This window comes from Gorilla gorilla, chromosome 23, assembly GCF_029281585.2.
Source record: "Gorilla gorilla gorilla isolate KB3781 chromosome 23, NHGRI_mGorGor1-v2.1_pri, whole genome shotgun sequence".
In the NCBI taxonomy this organism is placed as follows: domain Eukaryota; kingdom Metazoa; phylum Chordata; class Mammalia; order Primates; family Hominidae; genus Gorilla; species Gorilla gorilla.
The window spans coordinates 19,273,969-19,299,295 of record NC_086018.1 but is presented as its reverse complement, the minus strand read 5'-3'; the positions used below and the strand labels follow the sequence as shown (position 1 = coordinate 19,299,295).

General features: G+C 54.8%; 2 protein-coding genes across 3 annotated transcripts in view; one reads left to right on the top strand and one right to left on the bottom strand.

Annotated features, from left to right (window-relative positions):
• The window catches only part of YPEL1 (yippee like 1), a 42,656-nt gene extending 20,179 nt beyond the window's left edge, over positions 1-22,477 (top strand). The window contains exons 2-5 of the mRNA XM_004063101.5: positions 4,798-5,078; positions 19,455-19,498; positions 19,860-19,968; positions 22,120-22,477. Of these exons, the coding sequence (XP_004063149.1) occupies positions 4,962-5,078; positions 19,455-19,498; positions 19,860-19,968; positions 22,120-22,209 (360 nt within the window). The 5' untranslated portion in view covers positions 4,798-4,961 and the 3' untranslated portion in view covers positions 22,210-22,477. The remainder of the gene's footprint in view (positions 1-4,797; positions 5,079-19,454; positions 19,499-19,859; positions 19,969-22,119) is intronic.
• An 854-nt stretch (positions 22,478-23,331) lies between these two features.
• Positions 23,332-25,327, bottom strand: part of PPIL2 (peptidylprolyl isomerase like 2) — a 34,997-nt gene continuing 33,001 nt past the window's right edge. For both annotated transcript variants that reach the window (XM_063704973.1, XM_063704980.1), the window contains exon 21: positions 23,332-24,689. In XM_063704973.1, the coding sequence (XP_063561043.1) occupies positions 24,551-24,689 (139 nt within the window). In that variant the 3' untranslated portion in view covers positions 23,332-24,550. The remainder of the gene's footprint in view (positions 24,690-25,327) is intronic.

The following is a 25,327-nucleotide window of genomic DNA, read 5'->3' as shown; positions in this document are numbered from 1 at the left end:
AGGCGGAGGTTGCAGTGAGCGCAGATGGTGCCGTCGCACTCCAGCCTGGGCGACAGAGATTCCATCTCAAAAAAATAAAATAAATTAAAAAAAATTAAAAATCTACCTGTTATGTTTTTTATTTGAACTATACATAGTAAGCAGCGTGGGGTTTTTTTGTTTGTTTGTTTGTTGTTGTTGTTGTTGTTTTTTCTTGAGATGGAGTCTCACTCTGTCTCCAGGCTGGAGTGTAGTGGTGCAATCTCGGCTCACTGCAGCCTCTGCCTCCTGGGTTCAAGTGATTCTCCTGCTTCAGCCTCCCGAGTAGCTGGTACTACAGGCGCACGCCACCACGCCCAGCTAATATTTGTATTTTTAATAGAGACGGGGTTTTCACCATGTTGGCCTGGATGGTCTCGAACTCCTGACCTGGCGATCTGCCTGCCTCAGCCTCCCAAAGTGCTGGGATTACAGATGTGAGCCACCACACCCAGCCTTAATAGTTTTTTTTGTCTAGTTACACTTTTTCTTTTAGAGAACTTGAAACCCATTAATGCACATGTACATACATAATCCACACATATGTGTATATGTATGTGTGTGTGTGTATATATGGCATATCCATTTTATCCATTTATCCACATACTATACATATATGCATTACACTATAGTTTCCTGAAGCTTACATCACAGGCACAGTCATGTCCACATTCCAGTAATGCTTATAATTCCACGACCCATATGGCTTAATGTATGCTTTAGTTTTCAGAATATATCACTTACTCCTACGAATCAGTAAGGAAAGGACCAGCAGCTAATAGAAAATGTGACAAAGATTTGAAAAGGAGGAACCATAAAAGGTGCCCACCTGTACGGTCAGGTCGAAGCAAATTAAAGCCACAATGAGATGCTGCTGCCTTATACCTGCCAGGCAGCAGAAGTGTTAAAATTTGACCGTATCAAGTTGGCGGGATAAAGATCAGCAGGGACTCATGTTCGCTGCTGGCAGGATGACCTTGTCACCAGCACTTGGGAGGTGCTGCTGTGTGCACGGGCATCTGCTCCTGGGATTGTTCCAACGAAACACCTGCCTGTGCGGCTCAGGAGAGGTGACAGCAACAGCAGCACCATTTAGTAGCCAGCCTGGGAGCCGATACACATCCACACCCCGCCAGTGGCTGCATGCAGTGTATCTGACGGGACACCAGGTGAAGGCCCAGCTGCACATGGGGACAGAGGCAGACTTGGCTGCATGTCAGCAGAGAAGTCTCACAGCATCGTCGGTGTCAAGTTCAAAACACAGAACACGCAGCAGTGTGGCTCAGGGCCACACACGGGGCACAGCCATCAGGATAAGCAAAGACCAAGAAGCACCAAGTCCAAGTTAGGCAGCATCTCAGGCTGGGGCACCAAGGAAGGGCACAGCAGCGCCGTGGTGACCGGGTCCCAGTTCCATCCTGGATGGCGGCCACCGGCCGTTTGTGTCTTCCGTTCACACGATTACAAATGCTGCGTTCTGCCCACGCACATCTTCAGTCCCAGATGTGAGAAGGTGACCCCCTAATGCAGGCGTGCCTGCGCAGGTAGGGGGCAGACGCCGTCCTGGGTGTCATCCCACGGAAGGGCACAGGACAGGCTGCTGCCGGAGCAGAGGTCACATGGGGTGGGGGGCGGTGGGGGGGTGCATCTCAGGAGGAGCAGGTGTGAGGACACTGCTGGCGCTTGGCTCTTCTTCCCAGCCCCGTGCTCTCGAATTTGGGGAAACCCTTGCTCTTCTGTTTGGCCTGAAAGAAAATCCGGTGTGCCTGACTCTCTGCAGGCCCCTTGTCACAGGCCAGGCTGGGGTGGTGCCACCAGGCAAACTTGGCGCACGTCCTGTTGCCGATGATGGCAGCATCAGTCACGGACTTAACCTTCTTTTGTTAATGAGACCTTAGAAATGTAAAAATGATACACTCTTCTTTAAAATAATTGTAGTCAGTACACATAACTCTTACCATCTTAACCATTTCTAAATGTACAGTTCAGTGACATTAAATATATTCACATTTTTGTACAGCCATCGCCACCCTCCAACCTCCAGAATTCTTCATGTTGCAAAACTGAAACACCGCACCCATGAAGCGGGGACTCCCCTGCCCCTGGCAGCTCTTTCTGTCTCTGAGTCCCGCTACTCTAAGTACCTCATATGATATTTGTCCTTTGTGACTGGCTTACTTCACTGAGCATAGTGTCCTCAGGGTTCCTCCATGCTGTAGCTGTGACAGGAGTCCCCTCCTGTTAAAGGCTGGATAACATTCCACTGTATGCAGACGCCACATTTTGATCATGAGAATGCCCGTTTGTGGAGGGACACACTGTTGCTTCCCCCTCGTGGCTGTTGTGGATAATGTCGCTGTGAGCATGGGTGTGCAGACATGGCTTTGAGACCCCGTTTTCAGTTCTCGTGGATTTATACCCAGCAGTGGAATTGCTGGAGCCCATGGTAATTCTATATTTTGTTTTTTGAGGAATTACCATACTGTTTCCCATAGTGCCTCCAGCATTTTACATTTTTACCCTCAATGCACAAGGCTCCAATTCCTCCACATCCTCACCAACGCTTATTTTCCGTGTGTGCGCGTTGATAGTAGCCGTCCTAGAGGGTGTGTGGTGGTGTCTCAATGTGGTCCTTGTCTGCCTCCCTCAGGATCAGTGACATGGAGCACCTTTTCACGTGCTTGTGGGCCATCTGTATATCTTCTTCGGAGAAATGTTTATATAAGTCCTTTGTCCATTTTTAATCAGATTGGGGTTGTTTTGTTGAGTTGTAGGAGTTTCTTAAATATATTCTAGTAACTATATAGAATATAGATATATAGGTCCTTTGTCCATTTTTTAATCAGATTGTGTTTCTTTTTGCTGAGTTTTTTTTAACATATTCTAACAACTAGAATATATAGAGAATATAGATACATAGGTCCTTTATCCATTTTCTTTTCTTTCTTTTTTTTTTTTTTTGAGATGTAGTCTCACTCGGTCGCCCAGCCTGGAGCGCAGTGATATGGTCTCGGCTCACTGCAACCGCTGCCTCCTGGGTTCAAGCAATTCTGCTGCCTCGGCCTCCCAAGTAGCTGGGACTACAGGCACCCGCCACCACGCCTGGCTAATTTTTTGTATTTTTAGTAGAGATGGGGTTTCGCCATGTTGACTAGGGTGGTCTCGATCTCCTGACCTAGTGATCCACCTTCCTCGGCCTCCCATAATGCTGGGATTACAGGCATGAGCCACCATGCCGGGCCCACGCCCGGCCCTTTATCCATTTTTTAACCTGTTTGTTTTGCTGAGTCGTAGTTGTTGTTTTTTTTTGACATATTCCAATAACTAGGATATATAGAGAATATGGATATATAGAGAATATGTATAGAGAGAATATAGAATATATGTATTCTAGATATTAACACCTTATCAGGTATATGATTTAAAAATATTTTCCCTCATTCTCTGGGTTGCCTCTGTTGATAGTATCCTTTGAAGCACAGAAGTTTTTATTTATTTATTTAGAGACAGGGTTTCACTCTGTTGCTCAGGCTGGAGTGCAGCTGGACGATCTCAGCTCACTTGAGCCTCAACTTCCCAGGCTCAAGCCATCCTCCCACCTCACCTATCCCAAGTAGCTGGGACCACAGGCACAGGGACCACACCCAGCTAATTTTGTGTATTTTTAGTTGAGATGAGGTATTGCTTTGTTGCCCAGGCTGGTTTTGAGTTCTGGGCTCAAGTGGTCCACCCACCTCAGCCTCCCAAAGTGCTGGGACCACAGGCGTGAGCACTGCACCGAGCCAGAAGTTTTGAATTTTTACGAAGTCTAATGTGTCTATTTTTCTTCTGCTGCCCATGCTTTTGGTATCGTATCCAAGAGATGATTGCCACATCCAATGTCATGAAGCTTTTCCCCTGTGTTTCCTTCTAAGAGTTTTATAGTCTTAGCTCTCACATTTAGGTCTTTTATTTTGAGTTAATTTGTATACGGTGTTAGGTAAGAGTCCAACTTTATATTTTTGCAGGTGGATATCCAGTTGTTGTGACACCATTTGTTGAAAGACTGTCCTTTCCCCATTGAATGGTCTTGACACCCTGTTGAAGATCATGTGACCATACATAAGGGTTTATTTCAGGACTGGAATTTCTTAAAGATTAAATAATACTGGATCCATCCCTCACATTCCTCAATGTCCTGGTGCTCTGCGTGGTGAATTCCCGGATTCGGGGTGGGATGCATCCAGCCCTGCCACCGGGCACACTCACCGGGAGTCTTGGTTCCGCCTCTCCTTTCATGTTTCCCAAAGCCAAACCTGGTATAAGAAGAATTTGAATCAATGTTTTTCTCAAATTATTTGCATGTAAAAGGAGTTCATTTTTTCACTTCCAACTAAATGTAAAGTGGTTACGCAGTGGCATGGTGTCAGTGTTCATTTTGTCTGCAATTGATACTAAAGAGTTGGATCTTGGTCAGGCGCAGTGGTGCTTGTAATCCCAGCACTTTGGGAGGCCAGGCTTGGTGGCGTGTTCCTGTAATCCCAGCTACTCAGAGGCTGAGGTAGGAGAATCACTTGAACCCAGGAGGAGGAGGTTGCAGTGAGCTGAGATTGCGCCACTGCACTCCAGCCTGGGCAACAGAGCGAGACTCCATCCCAAAAAAAAAAAAAAAATTTAACTTCTAGTCCTGCCGCCCCCCCCCCACCCCGCGTGTTGCTTCACAACACATGAATCCCATATGTACCTGCTTCACACGCATGTTCTCTCTGTAACCCACCACTTTGTCTGATTGGTTGGCAGGTTACGTTTTTCTCTCGTCCCAGCTGTGTGGACAGTGCCACACGCCCTCCTGGACAACGACGGCTCTTGCGTGCATTTTCCAGTGTTGCTTTTGTCAGAGAGGCCAGCAGAGCCACGGTTCTTCCAGAACCAGCCCTGAGCTGAGTGAGGAGTGCCCAGGAGAGATGGTGAAAATGACAAAGTCCAAAACTTTCCAAGCGTATCTGCCGAACTGTCACCGAACGTACAGCTGTATCCACTGCAGAGCACACCTGGCCAATCATGACGAGCTCATCTCCAAGGCAAGTGGCTTATGCCAAAAAATTGATGGCACAATGATTATCTGTCGTTGTGGTACCTACATAGTGGAAGAATATTTAAGCATCACATGACTTCCTGAGTCTGCTGTGTCCTGAACGTCTAGAGCCTTCTAGGCAGCATTGGTGAGCGTTTTGTGCATGGTTAAGTGTGGCTGTGCCACGATCTCAGATGTGATCCTGGCATGGTGGGCGGTTTTCCAGGGCCAGGCAGCTGGCACTCCCAGGGATTACGAGGGGCAAGGTGAATCACTTGTTACTCACAGCAGAAAGCCAGAGAGGACTGAATGAGCAAAAGAAGTCTAGAAAAATCTGTGGAAATAGTTTAATAATAAGGGTATTAAGAAATTTTAAAAACTCAGCATGGTTAAGAAGGAAAGGGGTTGCTCAGAAAAATGCCCCAGAGGGTGTGGCTGCGTTTGTAGGGTGTGTAGGAGCCCTGGGAGGAGCCCTGGGTGAAGCTCTGGGAGGAGCCCTGGGAGGAGCTCTGGGCGAAGCCCTGGGAGGAGCTCTGGGCGAAGCTCTGGGTGAAGCTCTGGGAGGAGCCCTGGGTGCAGCTCTGGGAGGAGCCCTGGGTGAAGCTCTGGGAGGAGCCCTGGGTGCAGCTCTGGGAGGAGCCCTGGGTGAAGCTCTGGGAGGAGCCCTGGGTGAAGCTTTGGGAGGAGCCCTGGGAGGAGCCCTGGGTGAAGCTCTGGGTGAAGCTCTGGGAGGAGCCCTGGGAGGAGCCCTGGGTGAAGCTCTGGGAGGAGCCCTGGGTGAAGCTCTGGGAGGAGCCCTGGGTGAAGCTCTGGGTGAAGCTCTGGGAGGAGCCCTGGGTGCAGCTCTGGGAGGAGCCCTGGGTGAAGCTCTGGGTGAAGCTCTGGGAGGAGCCCTGGGTGCAGCTCTGGGAGGAGCCCTGGGTGAAGCTCTGGGAGGAGCCCTGGGTGAAGCTCTGGGAGGAGCCCTGGGTAAAGCTCTGGGTGCAGCTCTGGGAGGAGCCCTGGGAGGAGCCCTGGGTGCAGCTCTGGGAGGAGCCCTGGGTGAAGCTCTGGGTGAAGCTCTGGGAGGAGCCCTGGGTGCAGCTCTGGGAGGAGCCCTGGGTGAAGCTCTGGGTGAAGCTCTGGGAGGAGCCCTGGGTGCAGCTCTGGGAGGAGCCCTGGGTGAAGCTCGGGGTGAAGCTCTGGGAGGAGCCCTGGGTGAAGCTCTGGGAGGAGCCCTGGGTAAAGCTCTGGGTGCAGCTCTGGGAGGAGCCCTGGGAGGAGCCCTGGGTGCAGCTCTGGGAGGAGCCCTGGGTGCAGCTCTGGGAGGAGCCCTGGGTGAAGCTCTGGGTGAAGCTCTGGGAGGAGCCCTGGGTGAAGCTCTGGGTGAAGCTCTGGGTGAAGCTCTGGGAGGAGCCCTGGGAGGAGCCCTGGGTGCAGCTCTGGGAGGAGCCCTGGGTGAAGCCCTGGGTGAAGCTCTGGGAGGAGCCCTGGGTGCAGCTCTGGGAGGAGCCCTGGGTGAAGCTCTGGGAGGAGCCCTGGGTGCAGCTCTGGGAGGAGCCCTGGGTGAAGCTCTGGGAGGAGCCCTGGGTGAAGCTCTGGGTGGAGCTCTGGGAGGAGCCCTGGGTGCAGCTCTGGGAGGAGCCCTGGGTGAAGCTCTGGGAGGAGCCCTGGGTGCAGCGCTGGGAGGAGCCCTGGGAGGAACCCTGGGTGAAGCCCTGGGAGGAGCCCTGGGTGAAGCTCTGGGAGGAGCCCTGGGTGCAGCTCTGGGAGGAGCCCTGGGTGCAGCTCTGGGAGGAGCCCTGGGAGGAGCCCTGGGTGAAGCTCTGGGTGCAGCTCTGGGAGGAGCCCTGGGTGAAGCTCTCGGTGAAGCCCTGGGAGGAGCCCTGGGAGGAGCCCTGGGTGAAGCCCTGGGAGGAGCCCTGGGTGCAGCTCTGGGAGGAGCCCTGGGTGCAGCCCTGGGAGGAGCCCTGGGTGCAGCCCTGGGAGGAGCCCTGGGAGGAGCCCTGGGTGAAGCTCTGGGAGGAGCCCTGGGAGGAGCCCTGGGTGCAGCTCTGGGAGGAGCCCTGGGTGAAGCTCTGGGTGAAGCTCTGGGTGAAGCTCTGGGAGGAGCCCTGGGTGAAGCTCTGGGAGGAGCCCTGGGTGCAGCTCTGGGTGCAGCTCTGGGAGGAGCCCTGGGTGAAGCTCTGGGTGAAGCTCTGGGAGGAGCCCTGGGCGAAGCTCTCGGTGAAGCCCTGGGAGGAGCCCTGGGAGGAGCCCTGGGTGCAGCTCTGGGAGGAGCCCTGGGTGCAGCTCTGGGTGAAGCTCTGGGAGGAGCCCTGGGTGCAGCTCTGGGAGGAGCCCTGGGTGAAGCTCTGGGTGAAGCTCTGGGAGGAGCCCTGGGTGCAGCTCTGGGAGGAGCCCTGGGTGAAGCTCTGGGAGGAGCCCTGGGTGAAGCTCTGGGAGGAGCCCTGGGTGAAGCTCTGGGTGCAGCTCTGGGAGGAGCCCTGGGAGGAGCCCTGGGTGCAGCTCTGGGAGGAGCCCTGGGTGCAGCTCTGGGAGGAGCCCTGGGTGAAGCTCTGGGTGAAGCTCTGGGAGGAGCCCTGGGTGAAGCTCTGGGTGAAGCCCTGGGTGAAGCTCTGGGAGGAGCCCTGGGAGGAGCCCTGGGTGCAGCTCTGGGAGGAGCCCTGGGTGAAGCCCTGGGTGAAGCTCTGGGAGGAGCCCTGGGTGCAGCTCTGGGAGGAGCCCTGGGTGAAGCTCTGGGAGGAGCCCTGGGTGCAGCTCTGGGAGGAGCCCTGGGTGAAGCTCTGGGAGGAGCCCTGGGTGAAGCTCTGGGTGGAGCTCTGGGAGGAGCCCTGGGTGCAGCTCTGGGAGGAGCCCTGGGTGCAGCTCTGGGAGGAGCCCTGGGAGGAACCCTGGGTGAAGCCCTGGGAGGAGCCCTGGGTGAAGCTCTGGGAGGAGCCGTGGGTGCAGCTCTGGGAGGAGCCCTGGGAGGAGCCCTGGGTGAAGCTCTGGGTGCAGCTCTGGGAGGAGCCCTGGGTGAAGCTCTCGGTGAAGCCCTGGGAGGAGCCCTGGGAGGAGCCCTGGGGTGCAGCTCTGGGAGGAGCCCTGGGTGAAGCTCTGGGAGGAGCCCTGGGAGGAGCCCTGGGTGAAGCTCTGGGAGGAGCCCTGGGTGAAGCTCTCGGTGAAGCCCTGGGAGGAGCCCTGGGAGGAGCCCTGGGTGCAGCTCTGGGAGGAGCCCTGGGAGGAGCCCTGGGTGCAGCTCTGGGAGGAGCCCTGGGTGAAGCTCTGGGAGGAGCCCTGGGAGGAGCCCTGGGTGAAGCTCTGGGAGGAGCCCTGGGTGAAGCTCTGGGTGAAGCTCTGGGAGGAGCCCTGGGTGAAGCCCTGGGTGAAGCTCTGGGTGAAGCTCTGGGAGGAGCCCTGGGTGCAGCTCTGGGAGGAGCCCTGGGAGGAGCCCTGGGTGCAGCTCTGGGAGGAGCCCTGGGAGGAGCCCTGGGAGGAGCCCTGGGTGAAGCTCTGGGTGAAGCCCTGGGAGGAGCCCTGGGTGCAGCCCTGGGAGGAGCCCTGGGAGGAGCCCTGGGTGCAGCTCTGGGAGGAGCCCTGGGTGAAGCTCTGGGAGGAGCCCTGGGAGGAGCCCTGGGTGCAGCTCTGGGAGGAGCCCTGGGAGGAGCCCTGGGTGAAGCTCTGGGAGGAGCCCTGGGTGAAGCTCTGGGAGGAGCCCTGGGAGGAGCCCTGGGTGCAGCTCTGGGTGCAGCTCTGGGTGCAGCTCTGGGAGGAGCCCTGGGTGAAGCTCTGGGTGAAGCTCTGGGAGGAGCCCTGGGCGAAGCTCTCGGTGAAGCCCTGGGAGGAGCCCTGGGAGGAGCCCTGGGTGCAGCTCTGGGAGGAGCCCTGGGTGAAGCTCTGGGTGAAGCTCTGGGAGGAGCCCTGGGTGCAGCTCTGGGAGGAGCCCTGGGTGAAGCTCTGGGTGAAGCTCTGGGAGGAGCCCTGGGTGCAGCTCTGGGAGGAGCCCTGGGTGAAGCTCTGGGTGAAGCTCTGGGAGGAGCCCTGGGTGAAGCTCTGGGAGGAGCCCTGGGTAAAGCTCTGGGTGCAGCTCTGGGAGGAGCCCTGGGAGGAGCCCTGGGTGCAGCTCTGGGAGGAGCCCTGGGTGCAGCTCTGGGAGGAGCCCTGGGTGAAGCTCTGGGTGAAGCTCTGGGAGGAGCCCTGGGTGAAGCTCTGGGTGAAGCTCTGGGTGAAGCTCTGGGAGGAGCCCTGGGAGGAGCCCTGGGTGCAGCTCTGGGAGGAGCCCTGGGTGAAGCCCTGGGTGAAGCTCTGGGAGGAGCCCTGGGTGAAGCTCTCGGTGAAGCCCTGGGAGGAGCCCTGGGTGCAGCTCTGGGAGGAGCCCTGGGTGAAGCTCTGGGAGGAGCCCTGGGAGGAGCCCTGGGTGAAGCTCTGGGTGAAGCTCTGGGTGAAGCTCTGGGAGGAGCCCTGGGAGGAGCCCTGGGTGAAGCTCTGGGAGGAGCCCTGGGTGCAGCTCTGGGAGGAGCCCTGGGTGAAGCCCTGGGTGAAGCTCTGGGAGGAGCCCTGGGTGAAGCTCTGGGAGGAGCCCTGGGTGAAGCTCTGGGTGAAGCTCTGGGAGGAGCCCTGGGTGAAGCTCTGGGAGGAGCCCTGGGAGGAGCCCTGGGTGAAGCTCTGGGTGCAGCTCTGGGAGGAGCCCTGGGTGAAGCTCTCGGTGAAGCCCTGGGAGGAGCCCTGGGAGGAGCCCTGGGGTGCAGCTCTGGGAGGAGCCCTGGGTGAAGCTCTGGGAGGAGCCCTGGGAGGAGCCCTGGGTGAAGCTCTGGGTGAAGCTCTGGGAGGAGCCCTGGGTGAAGCTCTCGGTGAAGCCCTGGGAGGAGCCCTGGGAGGAGCCCTGGGTGCAGCTCTGGGAGGAGCCCTGGGTGCAGCTCTGGGAGGAGCCCTGGGTGCAGCTCTGGGAGGAGCCCTGGGTGAAGCTCTGGGAGGAGCCCTGGGAGGAGCCCTGGGTGAAGCTCTGGGTGAAGCTCTGGGAGGAGCCCTGGGTGAAGCCCTGGGTGAAGCTCTGGGTGAAGCTCTGGGAGGAGCCCTGGGTGCAGCTCTGGGAGGAGCCCTGGGAGGAGCCCTGGGTGCAGCTCTGGGAGGAGCCCTGGGAGGAGCCCTGGGAGGAGCCCTGGGTGAAGCTCTGGGTGAAGCTCTGGGAGGAGCCCTGGGTGCAGCCCTGGGAGGAGCCCTGGGTGCAGCTCTGGGAGGAGCCCTGGGTGAAGCTCTGGGAGGAGCCCTGGGAGGAGCCCTGGGTGCAGCTCTGGGAGGAGCCCTGGGTGAAGCTCTGGGAGGAGCCCTGGGTGAAGCTCTGGGAGGAGCCCTGGGAGGAGCCCTGGGTGCAGCTCTGGGTGCAGCTCTGGGAGGAGCCCTGGGTGAAGCTCTGGGTGAAGCTCTGGGTGAAGCTTTGGGAGGAGCCCTGGGCGAAGCCCTGGGAGGAGCCCTGGGTGCAGCTCTGGGAGGAGCCCTGGGTGAAGCTCTGGGTGAAGCTCTGGGAGGAGCCCTGGGTGCAGCTCTGGGAGGAGCCCTGGGTGAAGCTCTGGGTGAAGCTCTGGGAGGAGCCCTGGGTGCAGCTCTGGGAGGAGCCCTGGGTGAAGCTCTGGGTGAAGCTCTGGGAGGAGCCCTGGGTGAAGCTCTGGGAGGAGCCCTGGGTAAAGCTCTGGGTGCAGCTCTGGGAGGAGCCCTGGGAGGAGCCCTGGGTGCAGCTCTGGGAGGAGCCCTGGGTGCAGCTCTGGGAGGAGCCCTGGGTGAAGCTCTGGGTGAAGCTCTGGGAGGAGCCCTGGGTGAAGCTCTGAGTGAAGCTCTGGGTGAAGCTCTGGGAGGAGCCCTGGGAGGAGCCCTGGGTGAAGCTCTGGGAGGAGCCCTGGGTGAAGCCCTGGGTGAAGCTCTGGGAGGAGCCCTGGGTGAAGCTCTCGGTGAAGCCCTGGGAGGAGCCCTGGGTGCAGCTCTGGGAGGAGCCCTGGGTGAAGCTCTGGGAGGAGCCCTGGGAGGAGCCCTGGGTGAAGCTCTGGGTGAAGCTCTGGGTGAAGCTCTGGGAGGAGCCCTGGGAGGAGCCCTGGGTGAAGCTCTGGGAGGAGCCCTGGGTGCAGCTCTGGGAGGAGCCCTGGGTGAAGCCCTGGGTGAAGCTCTGGGAGGAGCCCTGGGTGAAGCTCTGGGAGGAGCCCTGGGTGAAGCTCTGGGTGAAGCTCTGGGAGGAGCCCTGGGTGAAGCTCTGGGAGGAGCCCTGGGAGGAGCCCTGGGTGAAGCTCTGGGTGCAGCTCTGGGAGGAGCCCTGGGTGAAGCTCTCGGTGAAGCCCTGGGAGGAGCCCTGGGAGGAGCCCTGGGGTGCAGCTCTGGGAGGAGCCCTGGGTGAAGCTCTGGGAGGAGCCCTGGGAGGAGCCCTGGGTGAAGCTCTGGGTGAAGCTCTGGGAGGAGCCCTGGGTGAAGCTCTCGGTGAAGCCCTGGGAGGAGCCCTGGGAGGAGCCCTGGGTGCAGCTCTGGGAGGAGCCCTGGGTGCAGCTCTGGGAGGAGCCCTGGGTGAAGCTCTGGGAGGAGCCCTGGGAGGAGCCCTGGGTGAAGCTCTGGGAGGAGCCCTGGGTGAAGCTCTGGGTGAAGCTCTGGGAGGAGCCCTGGGTGCAGCTCTGGGAGGAGCCCTGGGAGGAGCCCTGGGTGCAGCTCTGGGAGGAGCCCTGGGAGGAGCCCTGGGAGGAGCCCTGGGTGAAGCTCTGGGTGAAGCTCTGGGAGGAGCCCTGGGTGCAGCTCTGGGAGGAGCCCTGGGTGCAGCCCTGGGAGGAGCCCTGGGAGGAGCCCTGGGTGCAGCTCTGGGAGGAGCCCTGGGTGAAGCTCTGGGAGGAGCCCTGGGAGGAGCCCTGGGTGCAGCTCTGGGAGGAGCCCTGGGTGAAGCTCTGGGTGAAGCTCTGGGAGGAGCCCTGGGTGAAGCTCTGGGAGGAGCCCTGGGAGGAGCCCTGGGTGCAGCTCTGGGTGCAGCTCTGGGAGGAGCCCTGGGTGAAGCTCTGGGTGAAGCTCTGGGAGGAGCCCTGGGCGAAGCTCTCGGTGAAGCCCTGGGAGGAGCCCTGGGTGCAGCTCTGGGAGGAGCCCTGGGTGCAGCTCTGGGAGGAGCCCTGGGAGGAGCCCTGGGAGGAGCCCTGGGTGCAGCTCTGGGAGGAGCCCTGGGTGAAGCTCTGGGTGAAGCTCTGGGAGGAGCCCTGGGTGAAGCTCTCGGTGAAGCCCTGGGAGGAGCCCTGGGAGGAGCCCTGGGTGCAGCTCTGGGAGGAGCCCTGGGTGAAGCTCTCGGTGAAGCCCTGGGAGGAGCCCTGGGTGCAGCTCTGGGAGGAGCCCTGGGTGAAGCTCTGGGAGGAGCCCTGGGAGGAGCCCTGGGTGCAGCTCTGGGAGGAGCCCTGGGTGAAGCTCTGGGAGGAGCCCTGGGAGGAGCCCTGTGTGCAGTTCTGGGAGGAGCCCTGGGAGGAGCCCTGGGTGAAGCTCTGGGAGGAGCCCTGGGAGGAGCCCTGGGTGAAGCTCTGGGTGAAGCCCTGGGAGGAGCCCTGGGAGGAGCCCTGGGAGGAGCCCTGGGTGCAGCTCTGGGAGGAGCCCTGGGTGCAGCTCTGGGAGGAGCCCTGGGTGAAGCTCTGGGAGGAGCCCTGGGAGGAGCCCTGGGAGGAGCCCTGGGTGCAGCTCTGGGAGGAGCCCTGGGTGAAGCTCTGGGAGGAGCCCTGGGAGGAGCCCTGGGTGCAGCTCTGGGAGGAGCCCTGGGAGGAGCCCTGGGTGAAGCTCTGGGAGGAGCCCTGGGAGGAGCCCTGGGTGAAGCTCTCGGTGAAGCCCTGGGAGGAGCCCTGGGAGGAGCCCTGGGAGGAGCCCTGGGTGCAGCTCTGGGAGGAGCCCTGGGTGCAGCTCTGGGAGGAGCCCTGGGTGAAGCTCTGGGAGGAGCCCTGGGAGGAGCCCTGGGAGGAGCCCTGGGTGCAGCTCTGGGAGGAGCCCTGGGTGCAGCTCTGGGAGGAGCCCTGGGTGCAGCTCTGGGAGGAGCCCTGGGTGAAGCTCTGGGAGGAGCCCTGGGAGGAGCCCTGGGTGAAGCTCTGGGAGGAGCCCTGGGTGCAGCTCTGGGAGGAGCCCTGGGAGGAGCCCTGGGTGGAGCCCTGGGTGAAGCTCTGGGAGGAGCCCTGGGTGACGCTCTGGGAGGAGCCCTGGGTGCAGCTCTGGGAGGAGCCCTGGGAGGAGCCCTGGGTGCAGCTCTGGCTGGTCTCTGTGCACAGGACCCATGAGCAGCCTTGAAGATGTAAACAAGATCCCCTGGCCCCTCCTTACTGTGCTGAGCTCCTCATTAGCAGTGTGTGGCGTTGATCATCAACCAGTTGTGAACATTTAAACAGGCCGAACATCATGGAGGAGCTGATGCTCACTCAGGGAATGACAGTGTTCTCCACCCATCCTCAGGTCATGACCTCCCACATCCTCACAGGTCATGACCTCCCGGAGCCATGCTCAATTCATGACTTGCACCCATCCTCACGGATCATTACCTCCACTCATCCTTATAGGTCATGACCTGCCCCCATCCTCACAGGCCATGACCTCCCCCCATCCTCAGGTCATGACATCTCCCCATCTTCACAGGTCACGACCACTTTGGGAACAAAGTTTGTCACGAAGTTGTGCCTTTCAGGAATCTTTTCTTCTTTTTTTAAATAGGTATTTTATTTACTTTTATTTTTTCTTGTAGAGACAGGGTTTTACCATGTTGCCAAGGCTGGTCTTGTACTCCTGGCCTCAAGTGATCCTCCTGCCTTGGCCTCCCAACGTGCTGGGATTATAGGTGTGAGTCACCACGCCCAGCCAGGAATCTCTTAGGTTTCCTGTTTAACTCAGGAGAAGAACATTTACCTGCTTGTATTTTCACTAGGTAATAGTGAGAGGCTCCTCATTTCTGTTCATCATCTGAGATAGAAACTGTTGAACGAGGCAGAGTTTCTGCTCTCTCATTGCCTCTGGGGCTCCTGTGTGCACTGGGAAGTGTGAGGTGAGAAGTGGAAGGAGCCAGGCACCCCATTTCCTCGGTGTTTTCTGAGGTAGGCTTAGTGTGTAAAATGACATGAGGTAATGAGAGGCGGAGCTGCTTTGGGCCCCCGGGTAGGGGCAGTGAAGCTTGTGGCCTTGTGGAGCCCTGTGACACCTGTGTGTTGGCCATGACCTAAGCAGGTGACCTGAGCACTGAGAGGTGGTCAGTGTCCGGCCCCATGCATGGTTTTGTTTCGGAAGCATGCCAGGTGTGTTCCTTGCTACATGGTCAAAAGGAATTTGAGATGCTTCTGTTGAACAGCCTGGAGGTCATCAATGGGCTGTTTTCAAAATTGTATCAGCTGGGCGTGGTGGCTCACCCCTGTAATCCCAGCACTTTGGGAGACCGAGGTGGGCGGATCACTTGAGGTCAGGAGTTTGAGACCAGACCAGCCTGACCAACATGGAGAAACCCTGTCTCTACTAAAAAAAATACAAAATTAGCCGGGTGTGGTGGCACATGCCTGTCATCCCAGCTACTTGGGAGGCTGAGGCAGGAGAATCGTTTGAACCTGGGAGGCGGAGGTTGCAGTGAGCCGAGATCGCGCCATTGCACTCCAGCCTGGGCAACAAGAGCGAAACTCTGTCTTAAAAAAAAAAAAAAAAATTGTATCAAGAATAGAAGCCTGGCTGGGCATGGTGGCTTACACCTGTAATCCCAGAACTTTGGAAGGCCGAGATGGGTGGATCACTTGAGGTCAGGAGTTCAAGACCAGCATGGCCAACATGGTAAAACACTGTCTCTATTAATAAAGTACAAAAAAATTAGCTGGGCATGGTGGCACACACCTGTAATCCCAGCTATTTGGGAGACTGAGACATGAGAATTGCTTCAACCTGGGAGGCAGAGGTTGCAGTGAGCTGAGATCACACCACTGCACTCCAGCCTGGGTGACAGAGTAAGACTCTGTCTCAAAAGAAAAAAAAAAAAGGCAGAAGCCTGCTCAGAAGTCATTTGGTGCCAAATGAGCATTTCAGGATGAAAAAAAGTGCCGAGAACTAAGCTCTCTGAGCACACAGGCCACCAGGAAGGATCAGACCTCGTGCCTCCATGGGTGATGGGCCGGGCGAGGTGGCAAGATGACGACTAGAGTGAGCTTTTCTCCCTTCCGTGGTGATTCTGATAAGGATTCATTGAGACCATCGAGAACACCTGCCACGCAGAACAGAATCCAGTACCTGCGAGGCGAGAGGCACTGTCTTCACAGCCTCTAAGTTTGTATTTGTCACTAACAAGGGATCCCCTGGCTCGAGGGAGCCTGTTGCTGCTGTAGGCAGCTCTGGTTACTAGAAGGCTCCATCTAGTTAGCAAACTCTGATCTGTGGTCCAAATCTGCCACACCACCTGTTTATGCAAAGTTTTAATAGATCACAGCTGTGCTCATCTGTTTACAGAGTAATTAGAACAGGGACCATATGTCCTCCAAAGCCTAAACTACTTATCTCCTGGCCCTAATTTACAGGAGGAGTTTGCTGGCACCAACTCTGATAAGACAGCTCTGAATCTGAATCACAGAGCTGCTCTTGTCTCTGAGCCAAACCCTATTTAAAAATAAGGACTTTCAGAGTAGGTGAGAATTAGGAAATTCAGTCCAGAAAATTGAAGACTGATGAGGATGTGGGAAAAGTCTATAAGATGATTATTAGTTAAACTGAACATAGAATAATATTCCTAATCCCAGAATGCCACTTAAGGGAATACTCATTTTTAAGCCTGAATGCTGAGGAAAAAGAGCCTCCGCAGATCTCAACAGCTTAAAACACAGGTTTAGTTCATGCTCAGGTGAGAAGTCTACCAGGGACAACTGGGGACTCTGGTTTTTTGTTGTTGCTGCTGTTGTTGTTGTTTGAGATGGAGCCTTGCTTTGTCGCCCAGGCTGGAGTGCAGTGGTGCCATCTCCACTCACTGCAACCTCTGTCTCCCAGGTTCAAGCAAGTCTTCTGCCTCAGCCTCCTGAGTAGCTGGGACTACAGGTGTGCGCCACCACACCAGGCTAATTTTTTGTATTTTTAGTAGAGGGGGTTTCACCATGTTGTCCAGGCTGGTCTCGAACTCCTGGCCTCAAGTGATCCTCCCACTTCGGCCTCCCAAAGTGCTGGGATTATAGGCATGAGGCACTGTGCCAGGTCCTTTTAATTTTTTTTAATTATATAATATTGCTCATAATCACATTAAAATAATGTGTATGTATAAACGAGGAGACTTGCTTCTTCCTCCTGCCTTGTCCGGCTCCATTCCTTGGAGATGTCACTGTTAGTAGTTTGGCATCTGTTGTCTTTATTTTGTTTTAATAGAAACACATTTTTCACTTTAAATAAAGGGCTCAAATGACACTCACTTTACAGCTAACTTTTCCTCACTTAGTATTTTATGACTTTTATGACTATTTTTATTTTTGTTTATTTATTTATTTATTTTTAGACAGGGCTTCTCCTGTCACCCAGGCTGGAGTGCAATGGCGTAATCTCAGCTCACTGCAACCTCCACCTCTCGTGCTCAAGCGATTCTCCTGCCTCAGCCTCCCAAGTAGCTGGGAGTACAGGCTCACAGCCACCATGCCCTGCTAATTTTTGTATTTTTTGTAGGGACAGGGTTTTGCCATGTTGCCTATCCTGGTCTTGAACTCCTGACCTCAGGTGATCCACCCACCCTGGCCTCTCAAAGTGCTGGGATTACAGCCATGGTGCCTAGCCTATGACTGTTTTTCCATATCTGCTCCTACTTTCCCATCCCCTGCATGAGGCCCATATGCAGATGCAGTTGCTTACTCACTTATGGATGAGTACCTGACTTCCAGGTTAAATTTTTTTTTTCTTTTTTTTTTTTGTGAGACGGAGCCTGACTCGGTAGCCTAGTCTGGAGTGCAGTGGCGCGATCTCGGCTCACTGCAACCTCTGCCTCCCGGGTCCCGGTTCAAGCAATTCTCCTGCCTCAGCCTCCTGAGTAGCTGGGATTATAGGCACGCACCACCATGCCCAGCTAATTTTTGTATTTTTAGTAGGGACGGGGTTTCACCATCTTGGCCAGGCTGGTCTTGAACTCCTGAACTTGTGATCTGCCTGCCTCAGCCTTGCAAAGTACTGGGATTACAGGCATGAACCACCGCGCCCAGCCTTTCTTAAAATTTTTTTTGAGGCAGAGTTTCACTCTAGTCGCCCAAGCTGGAGTGCAATGGCGCGATCTTGGCTCACTGCAATCTCCCCCTCCCAGGTTCAAGCAATTCTCCTGCCTCAGCTTCCTGAGTAGCTGGGAATACAGGCACCCTCCACCATGCCCAGCTAATTTTTATATTTTTATTAGAGACGGGATTTCTCCATGTTGGCCAGGCTTGTCTTAAAATCCTGACCTCAGGTGATCCACCCACCTCGGCCCCTCAAAGTGCTGGGATTACATGCGTGAGCCACCGCGCCTGGCCTATTTATGTTTTTTAGAGGCAGGTTTTTAGAGGCTGGAGTGCAGTGGTGTAATCATGGCTCTCGAACTCCTGAGCTCAAGCAATCCTCCTGCCTCAGCCCGTTTTTGTTGTTGTTGTTTGTTTTCCTAATTATGAACACTGTAACCTGTGACCATTCCTGTCACATTTCCTTATATACTCAAGCTGGTTTGTTGTTTACAGTAAATTCTTAGAAGTGGGACTGCTGGGTCCTATAGTGTGTGCCTTTTCCACTTCGATATTGTCAAATCGTGTTTCAGTCACATTCCTCATAGCCTTTTGCCTTTGTTAGGTCAAAAACCCCAAAAAAGGGCTGGGCATGGTGGTTCATGCCTGCCAATACAAAACCGTCTTTGTTTTATACAGAAATGTTGCTTTCCTGTTTTCTTTCCAATGAAATTTAGATATGAAAATCTGACAGTGTACATCATGTATGACATATGCGGTTTCCTTTGTGGGAGTGGTATTGAGCAAGCATCTCTTACCAGCTCACCTAAGAGATTTTTAAATGACAGCCTCCATTATAAACTGTAATGTGAGCCAGGCGCAGTGGCTCACGCCTGCAATCCCGTCACTTGGAGAGGCCGAAGCAGGCAGATTACTTCAGTCCAGGAGTTCGAAACCAGCCTGGCCAACATGGCGAAACCCTATCTCTAAAATATCCTATCTCTAAAAATACAAAAATTAGCTGGGCCTAGTGGCGTGTGCCTGTAGTCCTAGCTACTGGAGAGGCTGAGGCAGGAGAATTGCTTGAACCCTGGAGGCAGAGGCTGCAGTGAGTCCAGATGGTGCCACTGCACTCCAGCCTGAGTGACAAAGTGACACTCCATCTCAAAACCCCAACTCCCCCCAGAATTTTTGATTTGGTTTGCATTTCTTTATGTTTGAGGTCGATTGAGACTTGAGGCTGGCACTGGAGCAGGCGTTCCCACCTGTCCCGTGAGGGCAAAGGTCGTGGGGAGTGACCTAGTGCATCGGGGGTGCAGATGCCCTATTCTGGCTCTTTCACGCTTAGCCATCTTAGCATACGTGAATATACCATGAGCTGTTTCTCAGCTTGTTTTATTTTCCTGGTGAGATAGATGTCACTGGAATGGGCTTTCTCCAAGTGAAAGGCCATCTTGTGCTATGACTTTTTTTTTTTTTTTTTTTTTTTGAGACGGAGTTTCACTCTTGTTGCCCAGGCTGGAGTGCAGTGGCACAATCTTGGCTCACTGTAGCCTCCACCTCCCGGGTTTAAGTGATTCTCCTATCTTAGCCGCCCAAGTAGCTGGGGTTACTGGTGCCCGCCACCACGCCCAGCTAACTTCTGTATTTTTAGTAGAGACAGGGTTTCACCATGTTGGCCGGGCTGGTCTCAAACTCCTGACCTCAGGTGATCCGCCCACCTCAGCCTTCCAAAGCGCTGGGATTACAGGCGTGAGCCGCCGTACTCAGCCATGCTGTGACTTTTAAAACATTTCAGTGGGAAAATACGGACACCTCCCCCTACCCCCTAATATCTGGCAGTGTGAGCGCATCTGAACTGCTGCAGAAGAGGCGGCGAGGAGAGCATTTTGAGGATCTGTGGGTTTTCGGGTAGAGAAAATCATTCGTGATCCCCTCTCAGAACTCCTCTAAGGTAAAGTTGTCCAGACATATGAAGCTCACCATTTAAAAACTGATCTTGCCATGATTCCCAGTAATAGTCACTTGCAGAATGTTGACGCAGCAGAATCAGCCACTCCTGTCTACAATGAAAAACAGCTTGCAGCTCCATTAAGTGGCTGTTATTATTAGAAGTGGAGTTCTGGAGGGGGGACGCCGGTGTCTGCTCCCGGTGACCCGTCCCGGCGCAGCTAACAGCCGCGGGGCTGGACTCCCCTGGCTCTGGGCAGCACCGCTTCGTTCCAGAAAGCACTCGCAGCCCATCTCACGGGACCTTCTTCTTTCAGTCCTTTCAGGGGAGCCAGGGACGCGCCTACCTCTTCAATTCCGTGTGAGTACCCTGGTTCAGCCCGGGGGGAGCGGCGCGGGCCCCGGGACGGCCTGGATGGCACCTACACAGTGTCCTGTGTAGAATCACCTGGGTCTTTAGGGGTCCTGAAAGAACCCACCATCCCCCCCCCGGGAGTTTCTGAAATGCGCTAAGGATCTTGCCCACTAGCCTGTCCCATCACTGATCTTTCCCATTGCTGGTGGGGGCGGGGCAGGGCTGGGGGAGAGGCACGGCGCTGCTCTCTGGGAGGTTCCCTGTTTTGGGGGAACTCTTAGGAGGATGGGGTGGGGCCCGCTGAGGGGGCAGGGCCTGGTCAGGGGCGGGCCCGGCCTGCAGCGCAGTGGCCCCTCTGTCCCCGCAGGGTGAACGTGGGCTGCGGCCCTGCAGAGGAGAGGGTCCTTCTCACCGGGCTGCATGCGGTTGCCGACATCTACTGCGAGAACTGCAAGACCACGCTCGGGTGGAAATACGTGAGTGCCACAAGGGGACGCTCGTGCCACAAGGGGATGTGGCACTAAGTTGCCACTGAGCCACACCTCCCCGTGCAGTGTGGCCCATGGTACCAGTCACAGCACTTTCAGAAACCCCAGTTCCTCAGCCGAGGTGGGAAGTCCAGACTCCAGTGAGGCATGGTCTTACCACTGCCCTCCAGCCTGGGTGACAGTGATACCCCAACCCAAAATAAAAAACAAAAACACCATGTTTTCAAGCCCTGTTTCTTCCTAAGCCAGGCTCTCTGCACCCAGCCCGCCCTCGGTCCGCTGAGCAGAGCTTGGTGTGGGAGGAGGCCGAGGAGGCTGCAGGGGGCTGCGGGAGGCTGTGCCCACTGTCAGGGACAAGTCTGGAAGACCTCAGCGCCAGACCTGCTGGAGTCAGAGACAGAGAGCTGCCCCATGAGCTCTTTACCCCAAATCCCTCTTTCTCAGGGACCTTGAAGGTTGCAATCCCCACCTCTTCTCCATCCTTCACCTCTAGCTCCCTTCTCTCTCCACCACATGGCTGATCTGGCCTCCTCAGGCCCTGCACCTTCCTGCCCCGCTTCCCTCCTCTACGCTGCCCTGAAGTCTCTCTTCCAGGCTCCACTCTCTCTGACTGACCTTCGTGGCCGAGTCCTCCCCTCCCCCAGGCCACCTGAGATTCCATGGTTTTGACCCCCTGGCCATCTGCCTTCTGTTGGATGCTCCCATGCCTTCCCCGGTTGTTGTTGTTGTTGTTGTTTTGTTTGTTTTTTGAGATGGTCTCAAACTCCTGACCTCAAGTGATCCACCCACCTCAGCCTCCCAAAGTGCTGGGATTACAGGCGTGAGCCACCACGCCCGGCCTGCCTTCCTTTGTTGAAGGAGGCTTTCCCATTCTGGCTCTGGTGTTCTTCGGGTCCAGGCCACCTGCTCTGCCTCTTTCCTGAATTCCTGATCATCTCTGGTCTCCCAGATTCCTCGTGAGTTTTGGAAGGCCACAGTTCACACCATGGAAACGGGCTCCACAAGACTAGCACGCATCCCTAGCCCTTCCCCTGGTCAGTCAGCCCCATACCCATCTGTGGGCCCCACTTCCAGAAACCCGTGCCTTCCCTGCATGGCCACCACACTGCATTCCCCTCTATGGCTGCATCCGCTGCTTCCTGCTGGCACAGTCCTTCCTGTGTCTGCCACACCTGGGGCTGCCGCTTGGGTAGGCAGGATCCATCTTTGTCATCTGTGTCCCTAGCACCAGGCCACACACTCAGCAAAACAAAATGATGAGGATGTGTCTGTGGGAGAGATGTTAACTCCTCCCCATGAAGGACCTTCTCCAGATATCCTGTTTTTTGTTGTTTTTTGAGACAGGGTCTTGGTTGATCTCAGCTCATTGCAGCTTTGGCCTTCTGGGCTGAAGCAGTCCTCCCACCTCAACCTCCCAAGTACCTGGGACTACAGGCACACCACACCCAGCTAAGTTTTTGATTTTTGTAGAAGAAAATCACTGTGTTGCGTAGGCTTGTCTCAAACTCCTGGACTCAAGTCATCCTCCTTCCTTGGCCTCCCAAAGTGCTGGGATGACAGGTGTGCACCACTGCGCCCAGCCTCCAGATGTCTTTGACCTGTTTATGTCACTCTCCCTGTATTTGCCTTCACGCTAGTTATGCACGGAATTCCTGGAGTGTAGTCTTTTGCATCTCTTCAAGCCTCTTAAATTGTCCCACATGTAGTAAATGTTCAGTAAACAGATCTGCATTCACACTGTCCTACAAGTAATCCCAGCACTTTGGGAGCCTGAGGTGGAAGGATCACTTGAGTCCTGGAGGTCAAGGCTGCAGTGAGCTATGACCAGACCATTGCATTCCAGCCTGAGTGACAGAGTGAGACCTTATCTCAAAACAAACAAACAAATGAAAAACCTTTTAGTATATGCGCTGCCAAAGCGAGCACATGAAAAACCTTTAACAACAAATGCAAAGTAAACCTACACTGCCTCAATGGACTCACCTGGAACAGACCCTCCCAGCGCCAGATGAGTGCACTGCTCAGGGAACATCTGGGTATAGTTCATAGTATAGACTTGGGGGGGTGGTTTGCCAAAAGAGTGATGAAATTGAAAAGTGAAACCTTCTGTCCTGAAACCTTTGTCTCTTCTTTTTCAAGGAGCATGCCTTTGAGAGCAGTCAGAAATATAAGGAAGGAAAATTCATCATTGAGCTTGCTCACATGATCAAAGACAATGGCTGGGAGTAATGTGCGAACGTTCCCTTCTCCTTCGAATGCTGTTTTGTGAAAGAAACTGTGAATGTAATGGAAACGTAGGAGCATCTGGTGACAGCCTTTCTTGCCCTCTGACCTCAAAGGCTAGCTGCGCATAGCTCTTGACACTCTCGGCCATCTCTGTGGGTAAGGTGTCCCTCGGATCTGTCCTCCTCGTGTACACAGTTGTTTCTGAAAATTTTCAGTGAGCTTTTTCTAACTTCTCAAGTTCTAGAGAAAGAATTAACCAACTGATGACTTACCTGCCTAGTTAATATCTTCCTTTCACCTTTGTCTTCAATATAGTTGGGCTCTGCTTTTTTAAGGTTCAGTTGAAAACCAAACTGAGGCCGGGTGCGGTGGCTCACGCCTGTAATCCCAGCACTTTGGGAGGCCAAGATGGGTGGATCACCTGAGGTCAGGAGTTCTAGATCAGCCTGGCCAACATGGTGAAACCCCATCTCTACTAAAAATACAAAAATTAGCCGGGCATGGTGGCAAGTGCCTGTAATCTTAGCTACTCAGGAGGCTAAGGCAGGAGAATCACTTGAACCTGGGAGACGGAGGTTGCAGTGAGCTAAGATCATGCCATCGCACTCCAGCCTGGGGGACAAAAGTGAGACATCGTCTCAAAAAAAAAAAAAAAAAAGCTGGGTATGGTGGCGCATGCCTTTAATCCCAGCTACTCGGGAGGCTGAGGCACGAGAATCACTTGAACCCAGGAGGCGGAGGTTGCAGTGAGCCAAGATCGCGCCACTGCACTCCAGCCTGGCGATAGAGCGAGACTCCGTCTCAATTAAAAAAAAAAAAAAAAAGAACCAGACTGAGTACTCTGAAGACCATAGGGACAGGGTCTCTTTAGATAGCAAGTCTCACCATTCCCTTTTTTAGAGAAAAGGTATTGTAGCCCACCCTCCACCCTGCTGTTTTTCTTAAATTTGCAGAACTTCAAATTGGCTATTCCTCTTGCAAATGAACCGTTAAAGTACAGTGTTCATTTAAGAATCTTCCAGAGGCAGTCAACAGACTTATACACTAAGGGCATTTTTGGTTTTTAGCTTGTTCAAAAACAGAGGACAGCACAGATGACATTTTAGATACACTCTAAATTGAGAATGGTGTCTAGTGGAACATGTTTATTTAAGCCAGTAGATTCCTTATCTAGAAAGCAGGTGAGCTAGCCCTCAGAGAAGGCTGTCCCGGGGCCCGCAGAGGTGCCCTTACTGAGGTGACAGCCTCACAGGGTCTGGTGCCAGGGGTTGTGCCCTCAGCAGTGACAGCAGTTAGGTGTCAGGCAGTTGCTGAGTGGCTGGTCCATGTCTATAGAGTAACACACTGGACCGAGTAAAAGTCGGATTTCATTTTCTACCCTGGATGTACTTGAAGAAAAAGAATTATTTTTGCATATGAAAGAGGCCAGAACCCACAGGAAAAACTTCAAAACTTGACATTTGCCAGAATGTTTAAAATTTGTTCAGAAAAGGTTAAAGCAACAAGTTTAGCCTTTGTGCATGAAGACGCCTGGCCTGCTAGACGCGTTGCCCGTCCCTGCGTGGTGCTGTCCCATGTCACTTGAACTGATAGAGGAGCCTGTGCAGTCTCCTAAGGCCTGTGTTTCTGCCATATATTTTATTATAAATTACAATCCACTCATCCACCTGCCCTCCACCAGGAGTGGGCACCCCATAAGGGTTTAGGCCACTTTGCAGAGGATGGAGGTCAAAAACCACTCCCAGATAAGTTTGGTTTTTCAACATTTAGTAACTTGTCTCAGGGCAGAGGGCAGGCAGGGGGACCGAGGGGCAGCAGATAGGAGAGCACTGAGCCCGGATAGTTCTCAGCCTGGCAAGTGGCTCTGAAGCTGCCTTCAGACAAGGCTAGTCTAGGGGCAAGAGTGCGAGCTGGCAGACAATAAGAACGTGGCCACCTGCCCAGCTTCACACCTCCCCCGACTTCAGCCCTTCCTAAACCCAGACCTGCGGTCCAGGCAGGCACTGGGCTGTGCCCACTCGAGCTCACTGCCCACACACAGCATGCTTCTGGGTGCCATCTCTTTGCCCAAGCCTGGAAGCCTTGGCAGGTGGGAAATGCCGCTGCCCTGGTGGGCATGGCACTGAGATGCATCAATTCAGCAGGAGTGAAAGGCAGAAGTTCCTTTAAAGCACATCTTCCACTTAGGAAAGGAAGGAAATCTTTGTACTGTCTTGGAAGCCTCCACATCCGGCTATGGCCCTGCAAGCTGCTTTATCCCTGCACTAGTCTCCCCCGAGGGTTTAGGCTGGCCCAGCACATCCTGTCCTCCTGAGCTCGCGTGCAGCCACCCAGAGCGCAGGGGTCACTGCACGCTGCAGGGCTCTTGCTTCCATGGTCTCAAGCCTGAAGAGGCTCCGCCCACAAGCTGGCCCATGAAGTTAGCAACGCCTGTGGCTTCAGTCAATTGTCTTGAGACTGTGAAGAGGCTGAAAGACACCTTCCTGGGTGGAAGAAGGAGTTCACTGAAAACTTATCTTAAACTGACCCTTCCCTTCGAGTCTTCATTCCTCTCCCATGTGGGAACCCAGCCTCCGATACCCCGGGGACTAGGGGAAACAGTTGGAGCTTCGTGCCGTCCCCAGCCTGCCATGGGTGCGAGGACAGCCAAGTCCTGAGTGACTCAAGATGCTTCACTTACATGGAAGAAACTTCTAAAACTCTACCGAGTGGTTTTTGTATATACTAAAGTTCTATTTAGAGCTTTTCTGTTTTGGGCAAGTTCGCTGCTCCTTCTATTTGGGCACTTTGGTTTTTGTACTGTCTTTTGTGACGGCATCGATTGAACATTTTTTACTAGTAGTCTTATGACTTCTTTTGTATTTTTTTTTTTTTTTTGTAATTTATACCAACAACACTTTTATCACTTTTTTTTTTTTGTTGGGCTTCTGCAAAATACAAGCTCATTTTTAAACCAAATGAACAGACCATGAGCTGGCTTCAGGGGAAGTGCTCTTCACAGGACCATCCCCACCACCCCCTTAAATTCCTAAACAGTATCATCTAGGACTTCTATTTAAGTTATTTAAAATAAATCTTCCTTGAGAGCCTTGGGAGGTGATGTCAGGGTTATAAATGGCAC